Genomic DNA, 23,064 nt, shown 5'->3' on the forward strand with positions numbered 1-23,064 from the left:
AGTCTGCCTTCTCTCTTGGAGAGTCACAATGAGTGTGCTTTTACAGTTAAGCCTCTGAGGAGTCTCACAGTTAAGAATCTATATGAGTCCCTTATCAGATAAATGATTAGCAAATATTTTTCCCATTCAGTAGTTTTTTGTTTTGTTTTGTTTTGTTTTTCACTTTCTTGATGGTGCCCTTTGAAGCACAATTGTTTTTCATTTGGGGGAAGTCCAGTTTATCTATTTTTTTTCTTTCATCACTTGACCTTTTGGTATTCCTTAGTTCTTTCAATTGCTCTGTAAAGCTTAATATTACTTTGGGTCAAGAGCAGACACTGTTTAGAATAGAATCCATTAGATACCTTTTTTATGGAAAGTGTTGAGCATGTACGAAAATAAAGAGAATGGTGTAATGAACCCCCGTGTTCCCATCACCCAACTTCAGCCATTTCTTGTCGTGGCCTGTCTTGTTTTGTCTATATCTATTTTCACTTCCATTCATGCCCAGTGAAGTTATTTTGAAGAAGACTGCCGACTTCATATCATTTTGGCCATGAAGAGTTCCATTTGATTCTCTAAAAGATAAAAGAATTTTGTTGCTCAGCATAACCACCATACCATTTTACACCCTAAAAAATTGACAATAATTGCTTAGTGTTATAGGATGGACTCTTGCACGTGAGAATTTAAATTAGATCTGGAGGTAAAAATGCCACTTAGAAAATTCAGCTAATATGTGGCAGTTCTTCAGTTTTCGTAAGTGACCAGTCCTCACAAAGCATTCCACTGCTTTAAAAAAAGTTGTTCCCCAAGAACACCCTTCAGTCCTGTGGGTGTCATAGGTGTTCTTCCAGCTACAGCTTTCACTTGACCAGGTCTTGTGGTGGAGTTACGGTCATGGCAAACCCTTTCCCCCCCCCTTCAAAACTTCTTTGTCATCTTGTCACGGTGGATATCCGTTTCTAACCTCTCCCCAGTGTATAAAGTGAAAGATTAACTTAGGACTTTTGCCCTCAATTTCTAGTGTAGGGAGAATTGGGGGAAAATCCTACTCTTATCTGAGATTGCACAAATGTTCAGAGAAACTTGGGAAAATGAGACCTGTCAGCTCATTTTCTCCTCTTTCACCTCTCCAGGGGCCTAAGCCGCATGTCCCCGCATGGCCTGGCTGACTATGCCTGCCCTCAAGGTACAGTACTGGGGGGTTCATAGCAGATGAGCAAAGCTGCTGAGGGAGAAATGGAACATAGGATTTGGAGGCTGACAGATACCATAGCGATAATGATGCTATGAACAGATGCTCAGTAAGAAAGAAAGGCTGTGCTGTTTGAAATGTAGGAGATTTCAGGTTGAACAGTCTTCTTAACTGTGAGACTCCTCACAGGCTTAACTGTAAAGCCCATGCATCGTGAGTCTCCAAGAGAGATGGCAGGCTTCTTTGACCACATGGGCCCCTTATCGCAGAAATGGCTGCCTTGGAACCGTCTCTGGACAGTGCTGATCAAGGTAAGCAGCCATCTCAGAGAAGTTAAGCAATTGATCTAGGGTCAGGAGAATAGGTGGTAGCACAGGAGAATGCCAGAGCCCCAACAGAGTCTAGTTTAAAGGAAAATCTCCCCTTGGGTAGTGTTACTCACTGAGGTTCCATGGGAGGACCTCTGTCCCTTCAGTCAGAAACCCTAAGTCCGGGGTTGCCTGGGTGGCTCAGTCAGTTAAGGGTCTGACTCAATCTCCGCTCAGGTCGTGATCTCAGGGTTGTGAGTTCAAGTCCACATTGGGCTCCGCACTGGGTGTGGAGCTTGCTTTAAAAAAAAAAGAGAGGGGCGCCTGGGTGGCTCAGTCGGTTAAGTACCGGACTTCAGTTCAGGTCATGATCTCACAGTTCGTGGGTTCGAGTCCCAGCTTGGGCTCTGTGCTGACAGCTCATTGCCTGGAGCCTGCTTTCGACTCTATGTCTCCCTCTCTCTCTGCCCCTCCCCTGATTGCACTGTCTCTCTGTCTCTCAAAAACAAGTAAATGTTGAAAAGAAAAAAAGAAGAAAAAGAAAGAAAGAAGGAAGGAAGGAAACTTGAAGGCTGGTCTTAGGTCAGTGCACATTTTCAGACATTCCCTGTATTGTCTGGCAAGTGGGGATAGTAAAAACTGTCTAGCCCAATTTTAAAAAAAAAATTTTTTTTAATGTTTATTTTTGAGACAGAGAGAGACAGAGCATGAATGAGGGAGGGTCAGAGAGAGAGGGAGACACAGAATCTGAAGCAGGATCCAGGTTCTGAGCTGTCAGCACAGAGCCCGACGCGGGGCTCGAACTCACGGACTGTGAGATCATGACCTGAGCCGAAGTCGGCCGCTTAACCGACTGAGCCACCCAGGCGCCCCTGTCTAGCCCTATTAACAACTGATGTAAGGAACAACTAAAATGGATGTGAAAGTAGTTTATAAACCTTGAATTCTACAAGGATGATGATTTATTGTGTCTTTCAGTGCTTAGCGCCACCTTTTCTTCATTATTGAGAACACCTTGTCTGGAATGTGCATCTTGAATAAAGTGAAAGACTTTGGAACAATGGATATAAGTACAAAGATACGGGTGCCTGCTAATTTTTTTCAGGAAGGGCCTGTGGCTTGCACTGACTTTCCTTCTTGCCATGATGGGGGATGCTTTCTCAAAGGCACTTGTAGCTTTTCTCTTCCTAAGCTTTAGGCCTATATTGTAGCATATCTCTGCCTACTTCCGCTTTGCTCTAGTGCTCCATGGTTTGGACGCTTGGGTCAAGGTGGTTTTGAAGTAGAGTCACTTACTGTTGTCATCCATGTTGCCTTACTCTCTGTGGCCTGGGAGTACCGGGTTCAGGTGTGGCCTGTGGTCAGGCATTATATGACGAAAGGACCAGAGGATTTATCTGCTGTGATACCCTCTCCAGTTTCACCACCCTTAGTCATCATTTTACTTGGGGCGTGGATATGTATGTTCCAGAAGCTTTTCCACCCCCCTGCAACTTATGGGAGGGATAAATTGTCTCAATGTTTTCTTCTGGTGCTTTTGACCATGAACTCTTAGACCTGGAGTAGATTGGTTATCAAATAGCCTAAGGAGAGAGGAGGTGATATGTAATTTACGTAAGATCCAGGAAATGAAGGAAGACATGTTGCCAGGAGCTGTGTTTCCAGCTAGACCTTAAGTTTCACAATCCTTTATGCAAAAAAAGGGCATCTTTTAGGTGTTGCTTAATGGAATTATCCGGTGAACCGGTGACAGAACCAGTGACAGAACCAGAAGCCTCTTCAGCCCAGTCCCCCTAATCGAAAAACTAATGGGGTTAGATCACGCCCCAGTTCTATCTTGAGTAAGGGAATTTTGCTTTTGAGATGGCTTAAATGCTTTGAATTCCTCAGCAGAGAAATTATAGATGTACAGATAATGAGACAAAGGGTTTCCCAATCCCTGTGTCCAACCTCATGAGTTTGCAGTCACATCCACATGCTCTCCCGATCTCTTAGCTGTTTATTGGGTTTCCGTGACCAGGAAAATGTCACCCGCGCTACTGTCTGGGGATTCAGCTGTATTAGCTTCATTGTTACAATCTTCTCTTTAGTCATATGTCTATTTATCCATGTTCCAGTCTTTTTTGAGGGCCTACTTAGTGCAAGGCATCGCTTGGTATTCTGAGGGACACAGAAGTGAAAGACCTCTTGCCTTTAAGTTGCTTCTACTTTAGAGGAGGAGTTAGGCCTGAGAATAAATCATTTTGCTGAGCTTATGAGCACATAAAAGAGTGGGTGGATTTTCCACAACCAAGATGGTCTCTGTTTGGACAGTGCGAATAATCACTCTTACGACCTTGCATCTCGAGGGCCCGATGAGCTACTTCCGGGACTCAGAGTTGAGGTGCCTTTAATAAAAGGACTTTGCTGTTAGCCCTTTCTGTGGACCTGCCACCATTGCAGCCGTGTTCCTGCCTGAAGTGGATCCCATCTCTCTTTGTCTTGCTCAAAGTTGCAACAAAAGGGAAAGATGAAATCAGATTTAGTGGAGACCTTGAAGACTAATTTTCCTAATGGAGTTACATCTGCGTGTGATCAGGTACTGGATGTGACCCTTGTCCCTCATTTTGTTCTTAGTCCAATCTTCAGTTTAGAGAGCGGTTTGGGAAGAGACATGAAACGTGTTGGGGGGGTGGGTGGGTGGGGAGACAGCAGCGAGCCAGAGCGTGCTGATTTGCGTGTAATTCTTGGTTCCTTGCTGGTTTAGTTTGGGTTGAACTGTTTTCAGGGCAGGAAAAACGAATCTGGCATTTCGGTACAAAAACAAACAAGGCTGCTGTTGTACTTGATAAAGCTGGAGTTGCAGATCCAGTGGCAGCCCATTAACTCAGTGACAGCGGTGAGTTTCAGAGACCCCTGCACTCTCTGGAGAAGGCAGTAAATGTCCATTTAGGAAGGCAATAAATATTTGTGGAGTGATTGATTGTCAACACAGTAGGATTTGCTTGTTGGAGGGGAGGAAAGCCAGAAACCTTAGGACGCTGTTGTTAAACTGGTTTCAGCTTCTGCTACTTTCTCTCTTTCTTTTTTTTTTCTCAGACAAGATAGCTGGGTCAGAACTTAACTACCTAGAGGAATTTTCTTGAGATTCCATCATCCCCTTCTGCTGCTTTTATTTCTCTCTCTCTATTTAATAGACCTTTGAAATAGGTATATCCCCTCCACCTCCTCCACCCCCAGAGGGAACAAGAGCAACTCCAAGATGTAAACAAGCAAAAAGAGAGCCTAAGATACTATGTAAACTAGAAATTCCTGTCCTTGCTATTCATGGCGCTACCGTAGTCATCAGAAAGAACAAATGTGCTGGTCAGAGGTACTCTGCGAAGACGCAGCGTGTGTGGGGCCTCTACCTTCTCCCTCCAGCCACTCTCTGCCCCATCTTGTGCCTTTCTCAGGTGCCCCATGTGTCCTTGTTTCCACGTTTTGGGCTATACTTGGCTCTGCCTACCATGCTCCTCTTCCTACCCCTACCGTACATGTTATTTTAGTACCCGAATCTCTGTCTCTCTCTTCTTTTTTCATGTTTATGTTTGAGAGAAAAAGAGCGTGAGCTGGGGAGGGGCGGAGAGCCCCTCCAGGGCCAGACGAGTTCAGCCAAGAGTGCATCCTCCTCATCCCGCTGCGACAGCCAGGGTGGCTGGATGTGACTGTGACTTTCTGGGTCACAAATGAGGTGCAAGTGATGACTACAATATCCAAATACCGTCACCATGCATGTTCAAGCCATTTTTGAGTAACACAGTCCTGGTTGAATTGCTAGCTCCACTGCCTACGAGCTGTGTGTCCTTGAATGAGTTACCTAACTTCACTGAAGTTCCCGGTTTTCACCTGTAAGGAATGAGATAGCAACATACATTAGAGTACTCCCTCTCTGAAATGTATCATTTGATGTTTAGCAAGTGATTGCATACTATAGTTAAGAGCTGTTTGCCCAGCTGTCTTCCTGGCAAGGCTCAATAGTGGGAAAGCAGCCATAGGTTTGTTTTGTTTTGTTTTGTTTTTTAATTTTTTTTTAAGTAGTGTTTATGGCCAGTGTGGGGCTCAAACTCAAGACCCTGAGATCAAGAGTCGCATGCTCTTCCGACTGAACCAGCCAGCCACCCCTACATCCATAGACACCCTACAAGGCACCCCTACAAGCCCTGTGACTTGTAGAACTCCTTGTCCTAGTCAGAAACCAGGAAAGGTGTGTTTTCTTGTCTCAGCAGGCCTGCTACACGTCTGCCTTTGTCCAGCCCCAGGACACAGATAAGCTAATGTTCTTGGTTTCTGGCAGCTAAGCAGTCCTTAGCATTTCTATTTGGCAAAGTTCTGCAAATCTTTGTTTTGGGTTTGGAATGCTTCCCATGGCATTCCCCAAAGTAATTACTTCAGGATCCTTTTACTGATGCCCAGCCTCACATCCATGACATGCCTTGGTTGGACTTTTCTTGTGGCACTCACATTGGTTTAGGCTTGGAGCTTGTATCTGCTTCTGGGGGTTTTGTTGGTTTTGTGCTTTGTTTTGTTTTTTGTTGTTGTTGGGTTTTTGTTGTTGTTGTTGTTTTTGAGTCCAAACTGGAAGGCATTTAAACGTGCCTATGCCCAACCTGAGAAAGATAAGAATGATCTCTCATCTTAGATGTTCTGTGTCTACCTAGCAGCCTCTGCTCCAAAGCTCCTGGAAGTAAAAACGGCCTTAGGTCTGGAGATTATCTCCTATCCTAGAAACCTGGCAGTTGCTGTCCTGTTCTGACAAAACCCTTTCTTCACATTCCTTGATTGTGAAATTAGAAACCCCGCACTCTCAGCCCTAGTCTCCTTCAGCCTCATCCGGCCATGACACGGTGTGGGAACAGTTCCCCAGGCTACCTGAGATCCAAGGCATGAAAGATCTTCTGTTCCAGCTTGCTCCTTGTGTGGAGCCCATTTGTGTCCTGGGAATGGATGAGAACTTTAGGGCTTTCCCAGTCATTCACCTCCTAGAACTCTGGCTCCAAAGAGGGCCAGAATGGGTGACTGGGTCCTAAGGGCATTGTCCGTGTTCCAGAATACCACTGCCTGAACTGGTGTGTCAGTCTTCTAAAACGAGGTTCTGGGGGCGGGAGGGGGCGGCGCTTGGGTGGCCCAACTTTGGCGTCCCGACTTTGCCTCAGGTCATGATCTGGCAGTTTGTGAGTTCAAGCCCCTTCCTGACAGCTGAGTGCCTGGAGCCTGCTTCGGATTCTGTGTCTCCCTCTTTCTCTGCCCCTCCCTCTCTCACCCTCGCTTTCTCTCTCTCTCTCACTCTCTCTCTGTCTCTCAAAAAAACAAATAAACATTAAAAATTTTAAAGTAAAATAAAACAAGGTTCTGGGGCACTGACCAGGATCTGCATGTCTGCTCAGTGTTCAGCTGACCCTCAGTTCTGGTGTTTGCCCCATTGACAACTTTTGGTCTAGTATCATGACTCCTTTATTATTGTCAAGGAAAGAGCCTTTGGAGCTAGAGACTTAATTCAAATCCTTACTCTCTCATGGCCAGCTGTGTGACCTGGGGCAAGGTGTCCATATGTCTCGGCTTCTGCAACTGAACAGGGGTAATACCTACATCATAAGTTTATTGTGGTTGTTAAGTGAGATGTGGGTTAAATGGAGTTCTTAGTACAGAGTCTGGCTCATTGTCAGTACTGAAAAAATAACTCTCCCCACCTCCATCCCAGAATTTAAAGATTATAAATGTATAGGCTGCCTAGAAAAACATTGCCAAAAGATTCCTAAATCAACTGCAGTGAAAGGATGAATTCCATTAGCCGTGTGTATATCCACTGTTGTAGTATGTCTTCTTAAATAATAAATTAATCAGAATCCAAAGGGTTTCAGCATTACTATCTTTGGGGGGTTTCTAAATTGAGGAGGAGGATGTTGGTCAGTGGAAGGATGGCGGATGGCTCAGACATTGATTGCTTGGAGCCATTAACAGTTGTTAAACTGCAACATTTTGACAACATAATCCTGCTTAATTCTGGTTAGTGTGACTTCCTTTTTTTTTAAGCTGTTGAATTCAGCATTGAGTTAGATTCTTCATTGTCAGGCAGATGACTAAAATTGTAGAAGGATTTGATTTACCTTTAGTCTATAATGTATGAGTCTGGGTCACTTACATAACAAAAGAACTCCTTTTGGGGCACCGGGGTGGTTCAGTGGTTCAGTCGTCTGAGTGGTTTGAGCGTCCGTTTGAGTGTCCAACTTCAGCTCAGGGCATGATCTCGCGGTTTGTGAGTTCGAGCCCCGCGTCCGGCTCTGTGCTGACAGCTTGGAGCCTGGAGCCTGCTTCGGATTCTGTGTCTCCTTTCTGTGCCCCTTCCCCGCTTGTGCGCGCATGCATGCGCGCTGTCTCTCTCTCAAAAATAAATAAATGTAAAAAAAAAAAAAAGAACCCCTTTTTTCCCAGACTAGTAGAAATTGCTGATGATCATCTGGCTTCTGAAATCCAAAGGCTGACTACTTTGTCACTGAGTTGTGGTAACTTGGCAAAAAGTGAACTTGCCTTCCTGGGGATGCCCACATTTGTCAGTTCAATCTCTTTTTCTTCTCACCTCCCCCAAATCTCAGTGCTCAATGAGGATTAGTCGGCAAAGGGCAGGAGGCAAGGATTAGGAGATTAGTGAGAAAGAAGTCATGATCAGCAATCACTTTGTTGGAGTATGTGATACTGTGCTAGGTGTAATGCATTGAGTTTAATACTGCCTTATACACAGGATTTTATAATCTTACAAGAAGATAAAAGTAGACAGCTCCTGATTAGAAACACTGCTTTGGGTTACATCCATAAAAGGAAGATGATTCATTAGGGGAAAATCGGGAAGCCTATGATGCAATTTTGATAATTTAGATTGAACTTTTACAAAATTATTTTTGGATTTCTAGTAATTTTGCTGCAATTGCACTTATCCAGAGATCACTGCTGCTGAATATTATTTAGAAATGTGGAATGTTTCCATAGCCCATCAGACCAAGGGCCCTTGAGTATTTTGCTCCTGGTGGTGTCCCCAGCACCTAGAACAGTGCCTGGCACATTTGTGGGTGTTCAGTAGGCATGGAATGGATGAATAAGTACACTAACGCCATGGTACTCTTTCCAGAGAATTGAGGTGCCACACTATCTTACTAGGTTAAGTTCAGACCAGCATTACCCACGAAGGGCTGCGGATGCCCTTTCCTCCAGTTTGGCTAACAAAAGTCATAATGCTGCATGCGTTTTGTGGTGGTCAGTGGTTGCCAGGGAACTGAGGAAATGAAAGGAGGGTGTTGAAAGCTGTGCCTTGATACCCAGGCCTGCCTGTCTCTTGTTCTCCTGTCTGCTGATTTGGCCTGTGTGTGAGGGTGGGAGCCAGGCATATGTGATAGCCTCTGTGGCTGTGTCTTGACAATACACGTTTGCTGAAGAATGCCTTCCTAGTCCCGAAACTCCTGCAGCAGCAGAAGCCGCTTCTCTCCACACATCACTCCTCTTCTCTTGTCCGTATCAATGAGGCTGCGATTCATTCTTTTTCCTGAGCCTCCAGGAAATGGCTCAGCTTGCCTGGCTCATTCATTTCCTTGTCAGGAAAGTCAGTGCAACCTTGACCATCAGTAGGAGACCTGCAGCAAGCACATCGTGTGTCCGGCTGGACTCACTAACGATCGCAAAGTACTTTTGGCAACACACCATGCTGTAAGTGTTGTGTACTGCTAATTTATTGTCCGAGGTGGGGGTGAGAGATGCTAATTTGTAAAAAGTCATTTCTGATGTACCTGGGTCTTGCCCAGCACAGTGCCACTCCTGTGGAGGCGTTCGGTGAATAGCACTGGAAGAAAACTGTTGCAGAAAATAAAAAGAAAGGTGAGATACACATGGTTTGAGTGATGGGAAATATAATTAATTTGCAGCCTAAGAAGTTATTAGAGAGTAACTTTGGATTTATAAAGTCCTCCAAAAAGTCATTTCTGCAAATACAGATCCAAACATGAACCTTTTGTTCTTTGTTAGTGTTGTCTTTGCTAGAGGATTCAGGGCCAGAGAGAGCGGCTGTGACCTGCTGTGTAGGGAAGGTTGGCCAGATGAGAGCTGGCCTACACCACCGACTAGGAAAAGTCAGATCAGGACACCAGCCCCAGGGCCTTTGCTCCTTGTGCAAAGCTTGCTGTTAGCCATTTTCTCCATAAACTGAGCTTAGAGAAGAAAGCATGACAAATCTAGGGTGGTGAACTTTTCAGAAGCAAGAGTTGGTTTAAATATAGATGATCTGCTTTACTGGCAACTTGGAGGCTGCCGTGGGACTTGTTGTACCTTTTGTAAGACAAGTGAGGAAAGATGTTGGCACCTGTACATGCGCAGTTTGTTTATGAAATATAAACTCTCCTGTAGAAGTGAGGGCTCAAGAGGTCAGCGTCCGAGGTAGCATGTCCTACCTTAGTGGGGGGGAAGGTGCCTCACCAAGCCCTCCCTGCCGATTGCCTCAATCTCTAGAGAAAGTCGGGACAGCCAGACCTAATGCACTGTTATTTATTGAGCACTGACTCTGGCGGGCGTGGCGGCAGGAAAGTTTCTGTGAAACTGAAAATCACTGGGCTTGATTTTCTTTCCCAAGGAGAAGAAACAATAGCTCAAGAGTTCTAGAGTCCAGTCCTTATTCAGTTTATTGGATTCAGATTGGATGTATATGCACCCTGGCCGAGGGGAGCTGATGGGAGCAGCCCCGTCCTCCTCTGGTCTCAGGCTCCAGTGCTAGGTGGGTCCAGGGCTGGCCATCGTGGGTTTGCAGCACATCCTTCTCAGTATTCCACAGCAGCTGTCTGGAGTTTTTTCTGCTGTGCCTGAACTGATGTCATTTCCCCCTTGGCAGACAGCTTGGGTTTTGCTGCGTCTGAGATATGTCACGAGAAGGTGGGGGTGGGTCGGAGCCAGGCAGGGGGAGTAGCGAGGACAGCAGGAGGGAGAGCGCCTGCCTGGTCCCAGGACTCTGTTTACTTTCTCTTCTTTGCTAAGGAAGGCCGGTTCACTGGGACCGCGGAGCACGCAGGCCCACCAGGGGAAATGCTCAGTCCAAGACCTTAACTTTTAAAAGCCCTTTGTTCCAAACGTTAGTGTGGACGATGCTCTTGCAGGATGCCTTTCCTTTTGGGTCTTAGACAGGTAACTGAACTGGTTATCCGTGGATCGGGTTTGGGCAGGGAAGAAGGGTGGGAGCTGGTTTGTTGTACTGCTGTTTGGGCGGAGGGAACCTTTGAGAAAATGTCTCGCAGCTAGAGCAGGCCAGCTCCCATGCAGAAATTTCTAGTCCTCCCTGCTTATTTGCTAGTTGCTCCTTACTTCCAGAGCCACCGTATTCTTAACCCCCTGCATCCCTGAGGTCTGTCTGGGGCCAGCCATTCTGATTTTCCGTTAGATACCGGAAAGCCGTTTCCAAAGCCTTCTAGAGGAAACAGCTGAGGGGAGAGGCTGGGGAGGCGGAGAGGCAGAGTAGATTCTTGATCCAAACTGCTTTTATTCCTTCTCCATTTTGATTTGGCTAGTTAGCAGAGATTTCTTCACAGTTTTGTCGTTCTAAAGGGATTCTGAGTGAGGGGAGGGGAATCTTCTGAAGGGAAGGGCTCCCAGAGGCTTTCTCCTTATAGGCATGTGGTCAGGGCTGTGTGGCTGAGGGACATCCTGGATATCTCTGAGGGCTGGGGATGGGATTGGCCACATTTTGGCCCTCTTGACAGACTTTTTAAAGTCAACAGACCCCTGTGGCAGAGTCTTGATTGCTTTGTGAACTGCTGTTGAAGGAGGGGCACTAAATTATAGCCCATAACCTAGTGTGGAATGAGAAAACAGTAGCAAGCGACCAACTGCTGTCTGCTGAGAACACAGCTGTTGCCAACTATTTGTTCCAGGGCTTCTGAGAGTTGGCCACCCCATCCCCCTTTGGTCTGAGAGGCTTGTCTGTATCGGAATGTGTAACTGTAACCATTGGCGGCTTTAAGAGGGGGTGGGGACAGACACACACCCTCTACTGCCTGTTCCTGGGTGAGGAAAAGCCACAGATGAGATCAAACCAGAAGCCTTAGAGAGTCGCTGCTAGGGACTGCCTCATTACTCTCACTGTTAGAAAAGTGCTGGGTGAGCAAATCTTCCTTGGGTTGCCCAAAATTCTTTAAGTGTCTCCGAAAAGCTCACTCTGTATATACCATCAGTGGTCTGTTCAGTGTCCCTTTGGTGCAGCTGATGGAGAGGGGGCATTTGAGCACCCCCCTCTGCCCCCCAAGAAAGGCTGTCCTTTTTTTTTTTTTTTTAACATTTATTTATTTTTGAGACAGAGAGAAAGAGAGCATGAACAGGGGAGGGTCAGAGGAAGAGGGAGACATAGAATCTGAAACAGGCTCCAGGCTCTGAGCTGTCAGCACAGAGCCTGACGCGGGGCTCGAACCCACAGACCGCGAGATCATGACCTGAGCCGAAGTCAGACGCTTAACCGACTGAGCCACCCAGGTGCCCCAGAAAGGCTGTCCTTTTAACCTATGGGCCCTGGTAGGGATTTTGAGCAGCATTGGAAATAGGATGGATGAAGCATCCCATGCACGCATGTCAGATGTCAGGGGCAGAGGGGTGTTTCCACCCCTCATGATAGGGTAGAAGGAGCAGGACCGGGGAGCCAGAAAGGCCTGTGTCCATATCCTGGCTCCCCCAGGGTCTTGAGAAGGCCACTTAATAGCTTTGAACCTCATCTTGGAAATTGCAGTCGTAAAACCTGCTGGAAGAGTTATTGAGAGGGTTTCACAAAATAATATATTAAAAACATGAGCACCTGGGCTGGCAGTGAGTAGGCACGCAGTAAAAACGTAACCATTATTTTTATGTTACTCATCCTGAGGAATGTGAGAGTGAGAGCGAGAGTGCAGGAGTGCAGGAAACTAGAAGCCGGAGGACCAGAGGTGAAGGGTGTAGTGGACAGGCCTCCCATCATGAGCGGACTGAGGGGTGGGAGGCCGTCACTTCCTATACCCGTGTGCGGTTAATCTTGGATGGATGTTGAGGAGACAGGAAGAGGAGGGCCCCTGTCCCATCACCTCCACTCAGCTGAGTGAGAGGGTACAGTGGTAGGTCAAGTGAGGGGCTGGCTTGGTGGTCCTGGGGAGCATCTCAGAGGATCAGCAGCACGTGAATCTTCAGCTCTTGTTTCTGAACAGATCCCTGGCGGAAGGCTGAACTAGAAGACCTCTTAAAGACCTTTTCTGCCCTTCTGTGACTCAAACCTTGCCTGTAAAAACTTTGACTGTTTTTGATTACATAATTTTGTATATTTCTAGCATTTCTGTGTCTGTCAGTGTAACTCCATTCTTTACTGGAGCTGTGGAAAAGCTAGCTTTCTAAATATTACTTGGTGATAATTCTGTTTTTGAGAAATGACACAGGGGGTACCTTGGTAACTCATTCGGTTAAGCATCCGACTTCGGCTCAGGTCACAATTTCACGGTTTGTGGGTTCAAGCCCCATGTCAAACTCTGTGCTGACAGCCTGGAACCTGCTTCAAATTCTGTGTCTCCCTCTGTCTCTGCCCTTCCTCCCCCCCCCCCCCCCCCAAGTAAAATAAATATAAAAAAATCTTTTTAAAATGAACAGAAGAATACATATGCTACTAGTCTTCATCATATATAATATGTATGTAACTTTCATACTTTTTTTTTTTCTCAATCCACATAACAACCCTGTCTTATGTGGTAGTGTTCTTCTGTTTTTTCAGAAGTGCATACTAGGGCTTACAGAAGGTAAGCCATTTGCCTAGAGTTGCTCAGCTAGCTAGGGATATGGTAATTTAAGTTTTGTTTCTTCTTTTTAAACCCCGGTCTTCTGATTCCAAAGTCTGGAGTTTTTCTCACTACCTAGACTGCTTTGCCCAATGCCTGTGTGAGTAGAGTAGGATTATTGTATTGTTTTAGTTGAGGCATATTTTCTAAAGGTTGTTTCTGGGAGGCCCAGGTACTAGATAAGACACTGCTTGTGCCTATTTGCATCTTTCTCTATGGAATACTCTCCTGCACGCAACATCCACTGCAAGTAGATTTGCACACTTAATGAATGCGGACCTGACACAAAGGATGCAAAGATAAATAAAGCACAACCCTTACTTCCTAGGAGCTCACACTCTAATGCAGTGGTTCTCAGAATGCATAGAAATCACCTGGGAGTGGGGCTTATTACAATGTAGATTTTGTAGGTCTGGGGCCAGCCAGGAATATGCATTTCTATGAAGTTCCCCAGGTGGTTTTGACTCTGCTAGTTTCTGGCAATTTGAGAACGACCTCGCCGGCGCCCGCCTCCGCCCGCCCCCCCCCCCCCCACCGTAGGTTTAGTAGCATGGAAATAACCCCATGATAATGTGCTGAGACTATAACAGGAATGCCCAGGACCTAGGACAGCAGAGGGTGGGAAAGCATCTCATTCAAATGGCTGGAGGAGAGGGGTGTGCATGAAAGGCTTTCCTGAGAAGGTGATATCTGATCTGAGTCTTGAAGGGTGAGTAGGAGTCTACCAGACATGTGATCTGGGGAAGGAGCATTCCAGACAGATCAGGTTAGGAGTGTCATTTTTGTTTTCTCCTGCAGATGAGAAGGGAAACTGTTGTCTATGAGTCTTAGTATTAAGTATGCCTGAGGCAAGACAAGGACTTTGGCTCACCAACTATTGGCATCCTTTGTGACTCAGAGAAGGAGGAAAGCATTCGGGCCCCTCAGTCTAATAATGAGAGTGGCATGAATTCAGTGTCTGTAAGGGGCAGATAAGCTGTAGGCTGTATTAGTTCTTCCATGCAAGGGACAGTTAGGACAATTCATTGGAAGCTAGCATCGACTAAAGAACAGTCTTTGTGCTTAGAGGAGCTCAAGTTCAGAAAAGAGTTACCTGTTGAACTTTCTGGATTTGGTATGACGTACCAGAGGGTAGATACACCACACAATTGAGCATGTTATCCCTTTATTAACCAGGGAGATCAGAAAATGAGTTTTCTGGTTAAGAGAGAATCCATCATGTAAACCTAACAGATGGATTACTGAATTTCAGAGAATAAGATTGTAACAGAACATTCTTAGTCTGCTAATTTGAATGAATTCTAGTTCATGTTTGATTCAGAAGGCATTGATTTCATAACGTGGGAGGATTCTTAGGACCGACATGCTCTATCTGAAAAGGACGGTGCATGTATTCCATTCAAAGCATGTTGTAGATTCAAAGAGACATGCACTCTATCCCTGCCTGCCCTGGCCTACGGTCAGGTAGGGGAAGTCGAGGCGCAGGTAATTGGAACACTTGGCGGGTGGTGGTGAGCACCATTAGGGACAGCGTGCCGCAAGTTCACAGGTGTGTGTGGGGGTGGCTTTCTGTTGGTGGCCCTGTCTACAGTCCAGTAAGTAGTCTCAGTGGTTGTACTGTAGGTGTGTGGGAGGACCAGTTGATGGCAACTGCTGCCGATGGAGTCCAGGCTAGATCTATCAAGACGATAATTTGGGTTTTTTGTTTGGTTTAGTTTTTAAAGTTTATTTATTTTGAGAGAGAGGGCGCATGCGCAAGCTGGGCCGTGGGGAAGAGGGATGGAGAGAATCCCAAGCAGGCTCCGTGCTGTCAGCGCAGAGCCAGACGCGGGGCTCCATCTCAGGATCCGTGAGATCATGACCTGAGCTGAGATCAAGAATTGGATGCTTAACTGCCTCACCAACTGAGCCACCCAGGAGCCCCTCAAGATGACGATTTGTATCTTGCCCCACAGAGTGTTGCTTTCTCTGTGGGAGGGGCCCACTGTCCTCCAAATTGTCCTCACCGAAATGAGATGATCGCTGATACTGGAAATGAGTAGTCTGCAACCAGACTGGAGTGCTCTTGCCGGTGTTGGAACATGTCACGGACAAGAGGCTCCTGGCCCAAGGGGCTGTTTGTATTCTGGAAACTGGGAGCTGGTACCAGAGGCCCTCGATTGGTCTGATGCTGAATGTAACAGGGCAACCAAAATGTCGAAGCCCAGTTACTCCCTGGGCATAATACGAGATCTTAGGGTCTCATAAGGACAACACTGAAAACCCCATGGTATACACCAGCCTAAAGCTGCAGGCTGGGAGCCATGACTCGGGAGAGGGAGGAGGGAATTTGCCAACTTCTAGTTTAACCCCCAAACTGCTGAATATTAACCAACATTACGTCACACCTTTGTTGTTTCATCATGACAGCCACCATGAGGTGGGAGGCTCCTTTCTGTTGCGAGGCAACTGAAACTTGAGGTTTTTATCTATTTAGTATCACACAGCTAGCTAATGTGTGGCCATGGTGGTACCGGCGGCCAGGTCTGAGAGAACAGTGTTGTCTCCCTCTTGTGTACTGCTCTGTATGGTACCTGTACCAAAATCTGCCAGACCTTCTTGCTGTGTGCCCTGTGCTCTGCAAAAGACTAAGTATTGAGTCCTGGTCACCATCAGCCTCTCGTGTGTGCTTTAGCCTCTCTCTACCAGGTTCAGGGCAAATTAAGCAAGACCCTGCTTGGAAAGGAACTGTCTGTATATAATGCAGGAGACACCAAGGTGACGCTTGTTGTTTGTACTACCAGAGGCTGAAGCCAAAATCCTTATTGGCACTGATGTGTAAAAATCTTGTGACAGCTCCATAGAACACTTCAGTTCCCCCACTGTCGCTAAAGGTAAGAAAGGGTGATTCTCCTCTTGGCCCTTTCAGATGGATTTTTAAACCCCCAACCATCTCTGTTGCAAGAAGCTGCATTTGGAGAGCAGTGTGGCTTGTTTTTCATCACACTCCTGTTATCAAAGCAAAGAGAAACCAGTGGACTGGACAGTAACTTAGTGGAAAAGAAGAATGGATCTGCTGATTTTGAAACTTTTATCCGGGGTGGAGCCAAAGAAAACATTCACTTCCTCCAGTGATATCCCACGAGTTGGATCCACCCCCTCCCGCCCCTTTTCCTTGAAGAGGTAAATTTTAGTCCAGGAGAACAATAATTTGGGACTACTTAAAAAAACTGCTAGAAAATTCCTTTTTCTGCCCCAGTTCCCTAGCAGCCAGGTACCAAGTTTCTTAACTCTCCCTCCCTGGCCCTTCCTGACTCTGTTTGTTGCTAATTTATAGCAGCAGTGATTTGAAACAGCTCTTCACGTTGACTTGCTTTAGCCATTTCTGTGTTCCTTTGTAGCCATCGCTTCTCTGGGCAGGGGCTCAACTGGACTTGAATCCTGGACCTCGTAAGGGGCATCGGATGCTGGTTGCTGGAAATGGTGATTCAGTCCTAGGAGGCTACTTGCTTGACCTATCTTGCTCTTTTAACTGAGAGAGGAAGGGGTAGGGGAAAGCTGTATGCATTTCAGGAGAAAGAGACATGCTTTGAGAATAGCTGGAGTATAATGTGGTGACTTCTTTTCCTAAAAGTGGCTTCGGGTTTGCTGAGACTATGTTGTACATAAGGCATTGGTTCCCTTGGATCAAGGAGGCCAGAAAATTTTTATTGTTTGGTTCTCTTGCTTACCATACATATTCTCAAGTTCTTCCACTGAACCGTGACACGTGGTTTCGTTCTTGGTTTCAGATACTGCCCATCTGATCATGTGGCTTTCATCAAGGGTTTGGAAATTCCTGGTTGTGTACCAGGCAGTGGCGTGAATACCTGTGAACTCCCACTCCTCTGGGTGTGGCTCTGGCGTGTGGTGGGGAGGCCCAGGATAGGCCAGGGCAGGCTGCCAACAAAAATAGAAAGTGTTATCATTTCCCTGTCTCCAGGTGAGGTTCTGGATTTATGGGCCGAGCTCAGATCGTGCTGGGTTACTGTAAACCTGTCATAGCCAGAGAGCCAATGGGAAGGTCTCTCAGCAGTCATGCAAAAGCACATCACCACAGCCTTGGCCTTACCCCTGGAGAATCCCTTCATGCCACTGCTTGTACCGTTGTAGCTAAGAGGCACAGGGAGCACGGGGGAGGACTAGCCCCTGGGGTTCCTTGACTCTTAGCAGGATCAGCACTTTCTGAAGATTTTTGCATGTCTGATCCTTTGCTAAGGCAGGTGCACTTGTGAGATTGACATCACTCTTGCTCCTGGGGAATTTACAGGGTGGTTGGGGAGCCCATGAGGCAATCAGGCAAGAAGACCGGATAGAACACGATTCTGCCCTAAATGGTATGGTGCAGTTTGGCTGGAACAGTGGTTCTAAACTAGGGGCAATTTTCCACCTCTACCTAGGGGACATTTGGCAGTGTCTGGGTGTTGTTAGTTGTCACAACTGGGAGGTAGGGTGTTGCTATCAGCTTCTAGTGAATAGAGGCCAGAGTTGCTGTTAAACATCCTACAATGCGTGGGATGGTCTCTGCACAAAGAATTATCTGGTTCCACGTGCCAGTATTGCCAAGGCAGAGAAACTCTGGGCTAGACATTACTGATGCGTAGTGCATCCAGTTTGCTTAGGGAGCAGTCACAGAAGTCACAGGCCTTAGAGAAAATGGACTGAAATGTTTTAATACAGGGAAAATATGTGTACTTCTCACTGCATTGCAAGCAATCTGTGTTAACTACCTGCCCAGAGATTAAGAATCTTGACATCTTGGTTGCCCCTAATCAGCAGGTGCTATGTCTTGTGAAGGACAGAAATAGAGTTAATTTTTTATGGTGAGTAGCTAAGATTAAGCCCTTCTGGCACTGGCATTTTATCTCTTACTCTGAATAATCTGGGTAACCACTTTCAGAAGGATGGGATCTCAGTAGTGCCCAAATAATAACTTTATACAGTTTAAAGAATAATTAGGCTACCGTTATTTCAATAACAGGCCATATGTCAAACCAGGTGCCTGTTGCTGTGGCTTAGGCTTATTGTAATCTATCTCTAATAATGCAGTAAATTCCCCCTTTTCTAAGTCATCTGGCATCTCCTTTAATCTTTAAGTGTAAGGTCTTAGAGTTCAGCAAGTTCTTTAGTTATTCAGAGCCCTTTGGAGACATAGCCTCTGGATCCTAAAGATTGTTTTGTTTTGTTTTTTTAAATCTTGTATCTGCTTCCAGAGAGACCATTTTTAATGTGACACTTTGTCCCAGGTAGAAGTCAGTAGTTTCCTTGAACAATGTCAAATGTTTTTTATTGCCAGTAAATCTCTGGAACTGGTCTTAAATTTTTTTTTTTTTTGTTTCAACGTTTATTTATTTTTGGGACAGAGAGAGACAGAGCATGAACGGGGGAGGGGCAGAGAGAGAGGGAGACACAGAATCGGAAACAGGCTCCAGGCTCCGAGCCATCATCAGCCCAGAGCCCGACGCGGGGCTCGAACTCCCGGACCGCGAGATCGTGACCTGGCTGAAGTCGGACGCTTAACCGACTGCGCCACCCAGGCGCCCCAAGGAACTGGTCTTGAGACAGACAGCAGACAAGACAGTCGCGTTATTATTTCTTTTGCTCCCAAACAAAAGCCACTTTTGGGATGGAACTGCTGAGAAAAAAAATGGGATTAAATTTAGAATTTTGCTTAAAGTAAGGAATACCTCTGAGACACCACATGTGCTTCTCTGTCAAATGAAACTATGATGAGTCTCTTTTAAAGCACACCAGTGATAAGTCAACTCGTACTTTTCAATATTTCAGATACCTTTGAAAACGATACCTCTTTCTAGGCAAAGAAGTGAGTATTTTATTTGATCAAGAGCCATTTTTGGGGTGCCTGGGTGGCTCAGTCAGTTGAAAGCGTCCAACTTCAGCTCAGGTCATTACCTCGCAGCTCGCTAGTTTGAGCCCCGCATCAGGCTCTGTGCTGACAGCTCAGAGCCTGGAGCCTGCTTTGGATTCTGTGTCTCCCTCTCTCACTACTCCTACCCCCCACTCTCTCTCTCTCTCTCTCACTCTCTCTTTCAAAAATAAATAAACATTAAAAAATTAAAAAAAAAAAAAGAGCCATTTTCAAGATTTAGCAAAGACTTTGATGAGCTGGAAGTTAGTCATAGAAAGAACACTGACCCAAAAGTAAGAAGACCAGGGTTTCCACAGCCCCGATTCTGTCATCTGTAGTCTTATTAGGCTAAGTGGCAGTTCCTTATCTCTGAGATAGGGTAGTAGCACTTCTGACCTCTTGCAGGGTGCTGGATGTTAATTTCAAATGAGAGGCTGGCTGTTAAAGAAGCTTGAAAACCTTGAAAGTCCTATATAAATGTGTATTTTGTATATATTAATTTTATATGTGTGTCCTGTGTATATATCATCCTTGCTCCAAATTAGGACCTGGAGGCTTTGCCACCTTATAAATCATTAAAAAAGAATGAATCCTGCTGATTAGGTTGTACTTAATTAAGGTACACAATAAACCTGAATATTTCAGTAAGATTTTCAGCAGTAAGAACTGAAATATCAACTTTTAATCCAAAAAAAATTTTTTTAATGATTATTTTTGAGAGAGACAGTGCACGAGCGGGGGTGGGGCAAAGAGAGAGGGAGACACAGAATCTGAATCAGGCTCCAAGCTCCAAGCTGTCAGCACAGAGCCTGATGCAGGGCTTGAACTCACAAACTGCGAGATCATAACCTGAGCCGAAGTCAGAGGCTTAACTGACTGAGCCACCCAGGTGCCCCTCAACTTTTTTTTTTTTTTTTAAACCTAGCAGTTTGGTTATTACAAAGTTCCTCAAAGGCAAAGTCCATATCTTATCTGTGGTTTTTGTGCCTGTCAGCATGTAGCATGAAAGTTTGGGATAACCCCTAAGCATTAAAATTCTTTCCACTAAAATTTGGGCTTTAGATCCAGAAAACTTGTTCTAGCTGTGTGACTTTTCTCAGTTCCTATATGTAAAACATAGCATAGGTAACAGTGCCCAGCTGAATACTTGAGAAACAACACAGTCACTGGGAAGAATTTGGTTGAGTGTCCAACCTGTTGAGTGTCAGGAAGTTTTCCTGATTGTCCAGAGACACTTCCCTCGTACAGTGAAGAGGGGCCCTCCCCTTTGTCTAGGTCCCCGTTTTACATGTGCGTAAGGTGTTGCTTGAGCCTCAGTGTGGAAAATTAATATGTCTGCTGTTTATGTTTGAGTCTCTGCGGCATGCCTTAACCTCAAGGTGAGGAGATGAATGTCTATTACTGAACTTGAGAGCAGGAGAAGCTAATCAGATGCCCACACGGGCCAGGCAGTGACAGCTTGAGTTAAGCAGATGGGCTTCGTGGACAGCAGGGATTGTGGGGGAGGCTGAGGTGGAGCCAGAGCCCATGTACATCTGTGAGCCAACCTAATATGCAGCTAAGGGATTGTGGGCCCGGAATTTGCAAGAGAAGCTGGAAATCTGATTTCTGTATGACTCCTTTTCATTTGAAAATGTTGACAATTAGGGACTTGCCTGTGGTTCCTGCCATAGCTTGCTTGTCTCAGATTGCAGTTCTCTCCTATTCTTGAGTAACCCTGTTTTTGCTGGTAAAAAAAAAAAAAAAAAAAAAGTCTGTTAATTCCATTTTTTAAAAAGTTGAAAAACAAAGTTACCATGTGGGCCTAGAACTCCTTAGTGGGCCCATTGTGGTCTGAGGGCCACCACTGGCAATCCTTGCTTTCAAGCAGGAGGCAGCCACACAGTATGGGAAGGAAAGAATCTGCCCTCATGGGATCAGCTGTGGACACATACATGGTAGGTGGCTGCATTGTCCTCCTGCCTGAGTGCCACCCGCTCCGTTGAGTGCTACCTGCCCCTCGCCCCTTAGCTCTGCATCAGCCCTTGCTGAAGATGCCACACTTCTCAGTGCATTTGTTCCGTGGTAGAAGAGGCCAGTGATGGGGGATTGCTGGGGATACCTCAAGGCAAGACGGCCTTTCCTTCTAAGTGTCCAGGGGTGAAAGAATTGCACAGTAACCCAATGTCCTGAGCTGCTGCAGCCAGCAGACCCCCATGGGCTTGCATGTGCTAGGACATCGGCAAGTAGCCTTTAAAAAAGCCATGGAATATGTTGCAACTTCCGATCTGTGCTCTGGGATTTTCCTACCAGGGTCAAGTGGCTTTTTCTGAGTTTGTTATTCAGGTTCCTAATAGCGACACAGGAAATGGATTTTAATTTCTTTGTTGGCTGCTCTGTTTGGGGGCTATTTAATGAGGATCCACTTTGCAATGCAGCAGGATTGGTGTGGATACGAGTGTACCTGTTACTCTTGTAAAAAAATTTATGATCTATTATATATATATATATATATATATAATTTTTTTTTATGGAGTGAGGCAAAAAGCATATGAATAATTTTATATGTCTTGATTCTGTATGTTGATTCATATACATTTATATGTCTTGGCTACCCTTGCGGGTAACTTTTGGGGTGTGTTTGGGATTGTAGGAAAAGAATATTAGACCATTCCACTTTTAGAGGGCAAGAACCACGTATATTGTACTTTTTTATAAATCTAGAGCAGTGGTTCTCAAACTTGAATATATATGAGGTGAGCCCTTAGAAGTTCTTAATCTGTGTTCTGAAATACCCCAGGCAATTTTTAGGCCTGCAGACCACACTTTAGGAAATACGTCTCTGTTTTGTTGCGTGTTTTTATCTAAGTGTCTTCATTGCTACTTTGAGACAAATTCATTATTTGTTAGATGCCATGATTTGTTCTGATTCACTGTGTTGTCTTTCCTCAGATTCTTGGTGGTCCCCAGACAGAATTGTTCCAGGAGGCCCTCACAGGTTAAAGTAAATGGATCCTTGTCCCTGCGACAGCAAGGGTTCCCCAGCACTGCCCTTCAGCAGTATACACTTCAGCCGCATCTTGAAGCAGCAGCTGCCCACATTGGTTCTAGGCTTTTCTTAAGTGTTACGAGCTCCAGTCTTTGGCTTTACCCTTTATGGTACTTTGTAGCTAGAGGGTGGGGAGACTGGGTGCTCTCAAGCCTAGGGAACTGAAGGCTAGAGGCCTTAGGGGTCAAGCATACTATCAAATGTGAGGAATGAGGCTGAGTCTTACCAGATTAGATTTATTGGCTTGTTTAGGGGAACCTGCCCGGGCTATTTGTCCTTTTGGAAAATTACTGAACTCAACCAAATAGCCTAAAAATTCATTCCTAATACCTTAGTGCATACAAAGCAGAGCCTTGGTTCTTGGCAATGGCTTACCCTTTTATCAGAAAGGATGAGACTGAGTTATTTTAGGTAGTAAAACTCAAAAGAGTAATTGTCATGTATAGTTTATATTGTGAAGGATACAAAAGTAGTACGTGACAAGGGAGCCTGGGTAGCTCAGTCGGTTAAGTGTCCAACTTCAGCTCAGGTCATGTTCTCACGGTTCATGAGTTCAAGCCCCACGTCAGGCTCTGTGGTGACAGCTCAGAGCCTGGGGCCTTCTTCAGATTCTGTGTCTCCCTCTCTCTCTGCCCCTCCATGTCTCATTCTCTCTCTCTCTCTTTCTCTCAAAAAAACCCCAAAACATTAAAAAGTAGTCCGTGACAATCCCCGCCATCAAAAGGAGGTTAGACTAATATGTGGGAAACAGTGGGTCAGGACTCCTACTGGATCATTCCTCTGCCTGAGCTTCCTTTCCTTCATCCCCAACTCTTCTACAGCCTTCTTACATCCAA

The 23,064-nt window shown here is 45.7% G+C and overlaps 1 protein-coding gene and 1 non-coding gene across 3 annotated transcripts in view; one reads left to right on the top strand and one right to left on the bottom strand.

Moving 5' to 3' along the window:
• Window positions 1-23,064, top strand: part of WBP1L (WW domain binding protein 1 like) — a 60,558-nt gene that overhangs the window by 12,173 nt on the left and 25,321 nt on the right. The window contains exon 1 of one of the 2 annotated variants that reach the window (XM_043597401.1): window positions 10,336-10,659. The exons of the other annotated variant lie outside the window; for it this stretch is intronic. Within the exon in view, the coding sequence (XP_043453336.1) occupies window positions 10,633-10,659 (27 nt within the window). The 5' untranslated portion in view covers window positions 10,336-10,632. Of the gene's footprint in view, window positions 1-10,335; window positions 10,660-23,064 lie in introns of those variants that run through there. 2 annotated transcript variants of the gene reach the window in all.
• On the bottom strand, window positions 4,573-4,653 carry LOC122493617. Its single transcript, XR_006299973.1, has one exon. It is a non-coding gene; the product is annotated as a small nucleolar RNA SNORD20 (small nucleolar RNA).

This window comes from Prionailurus bengalensis, chromosome D2 (assembly GCF_016509475.1).
Source record: "Prionailurus bengalensis isolate Pbe53 chromosome D2, Fcat_Pben_1.1_paternal_pri, whole genome shotgun sequence".
Lineage (NCBI taxonomy): Eukaryota > Metazoa > Chordata > Mammalia > Carnivora > Felidae > Prionailurus > Prionailurus bengalensis.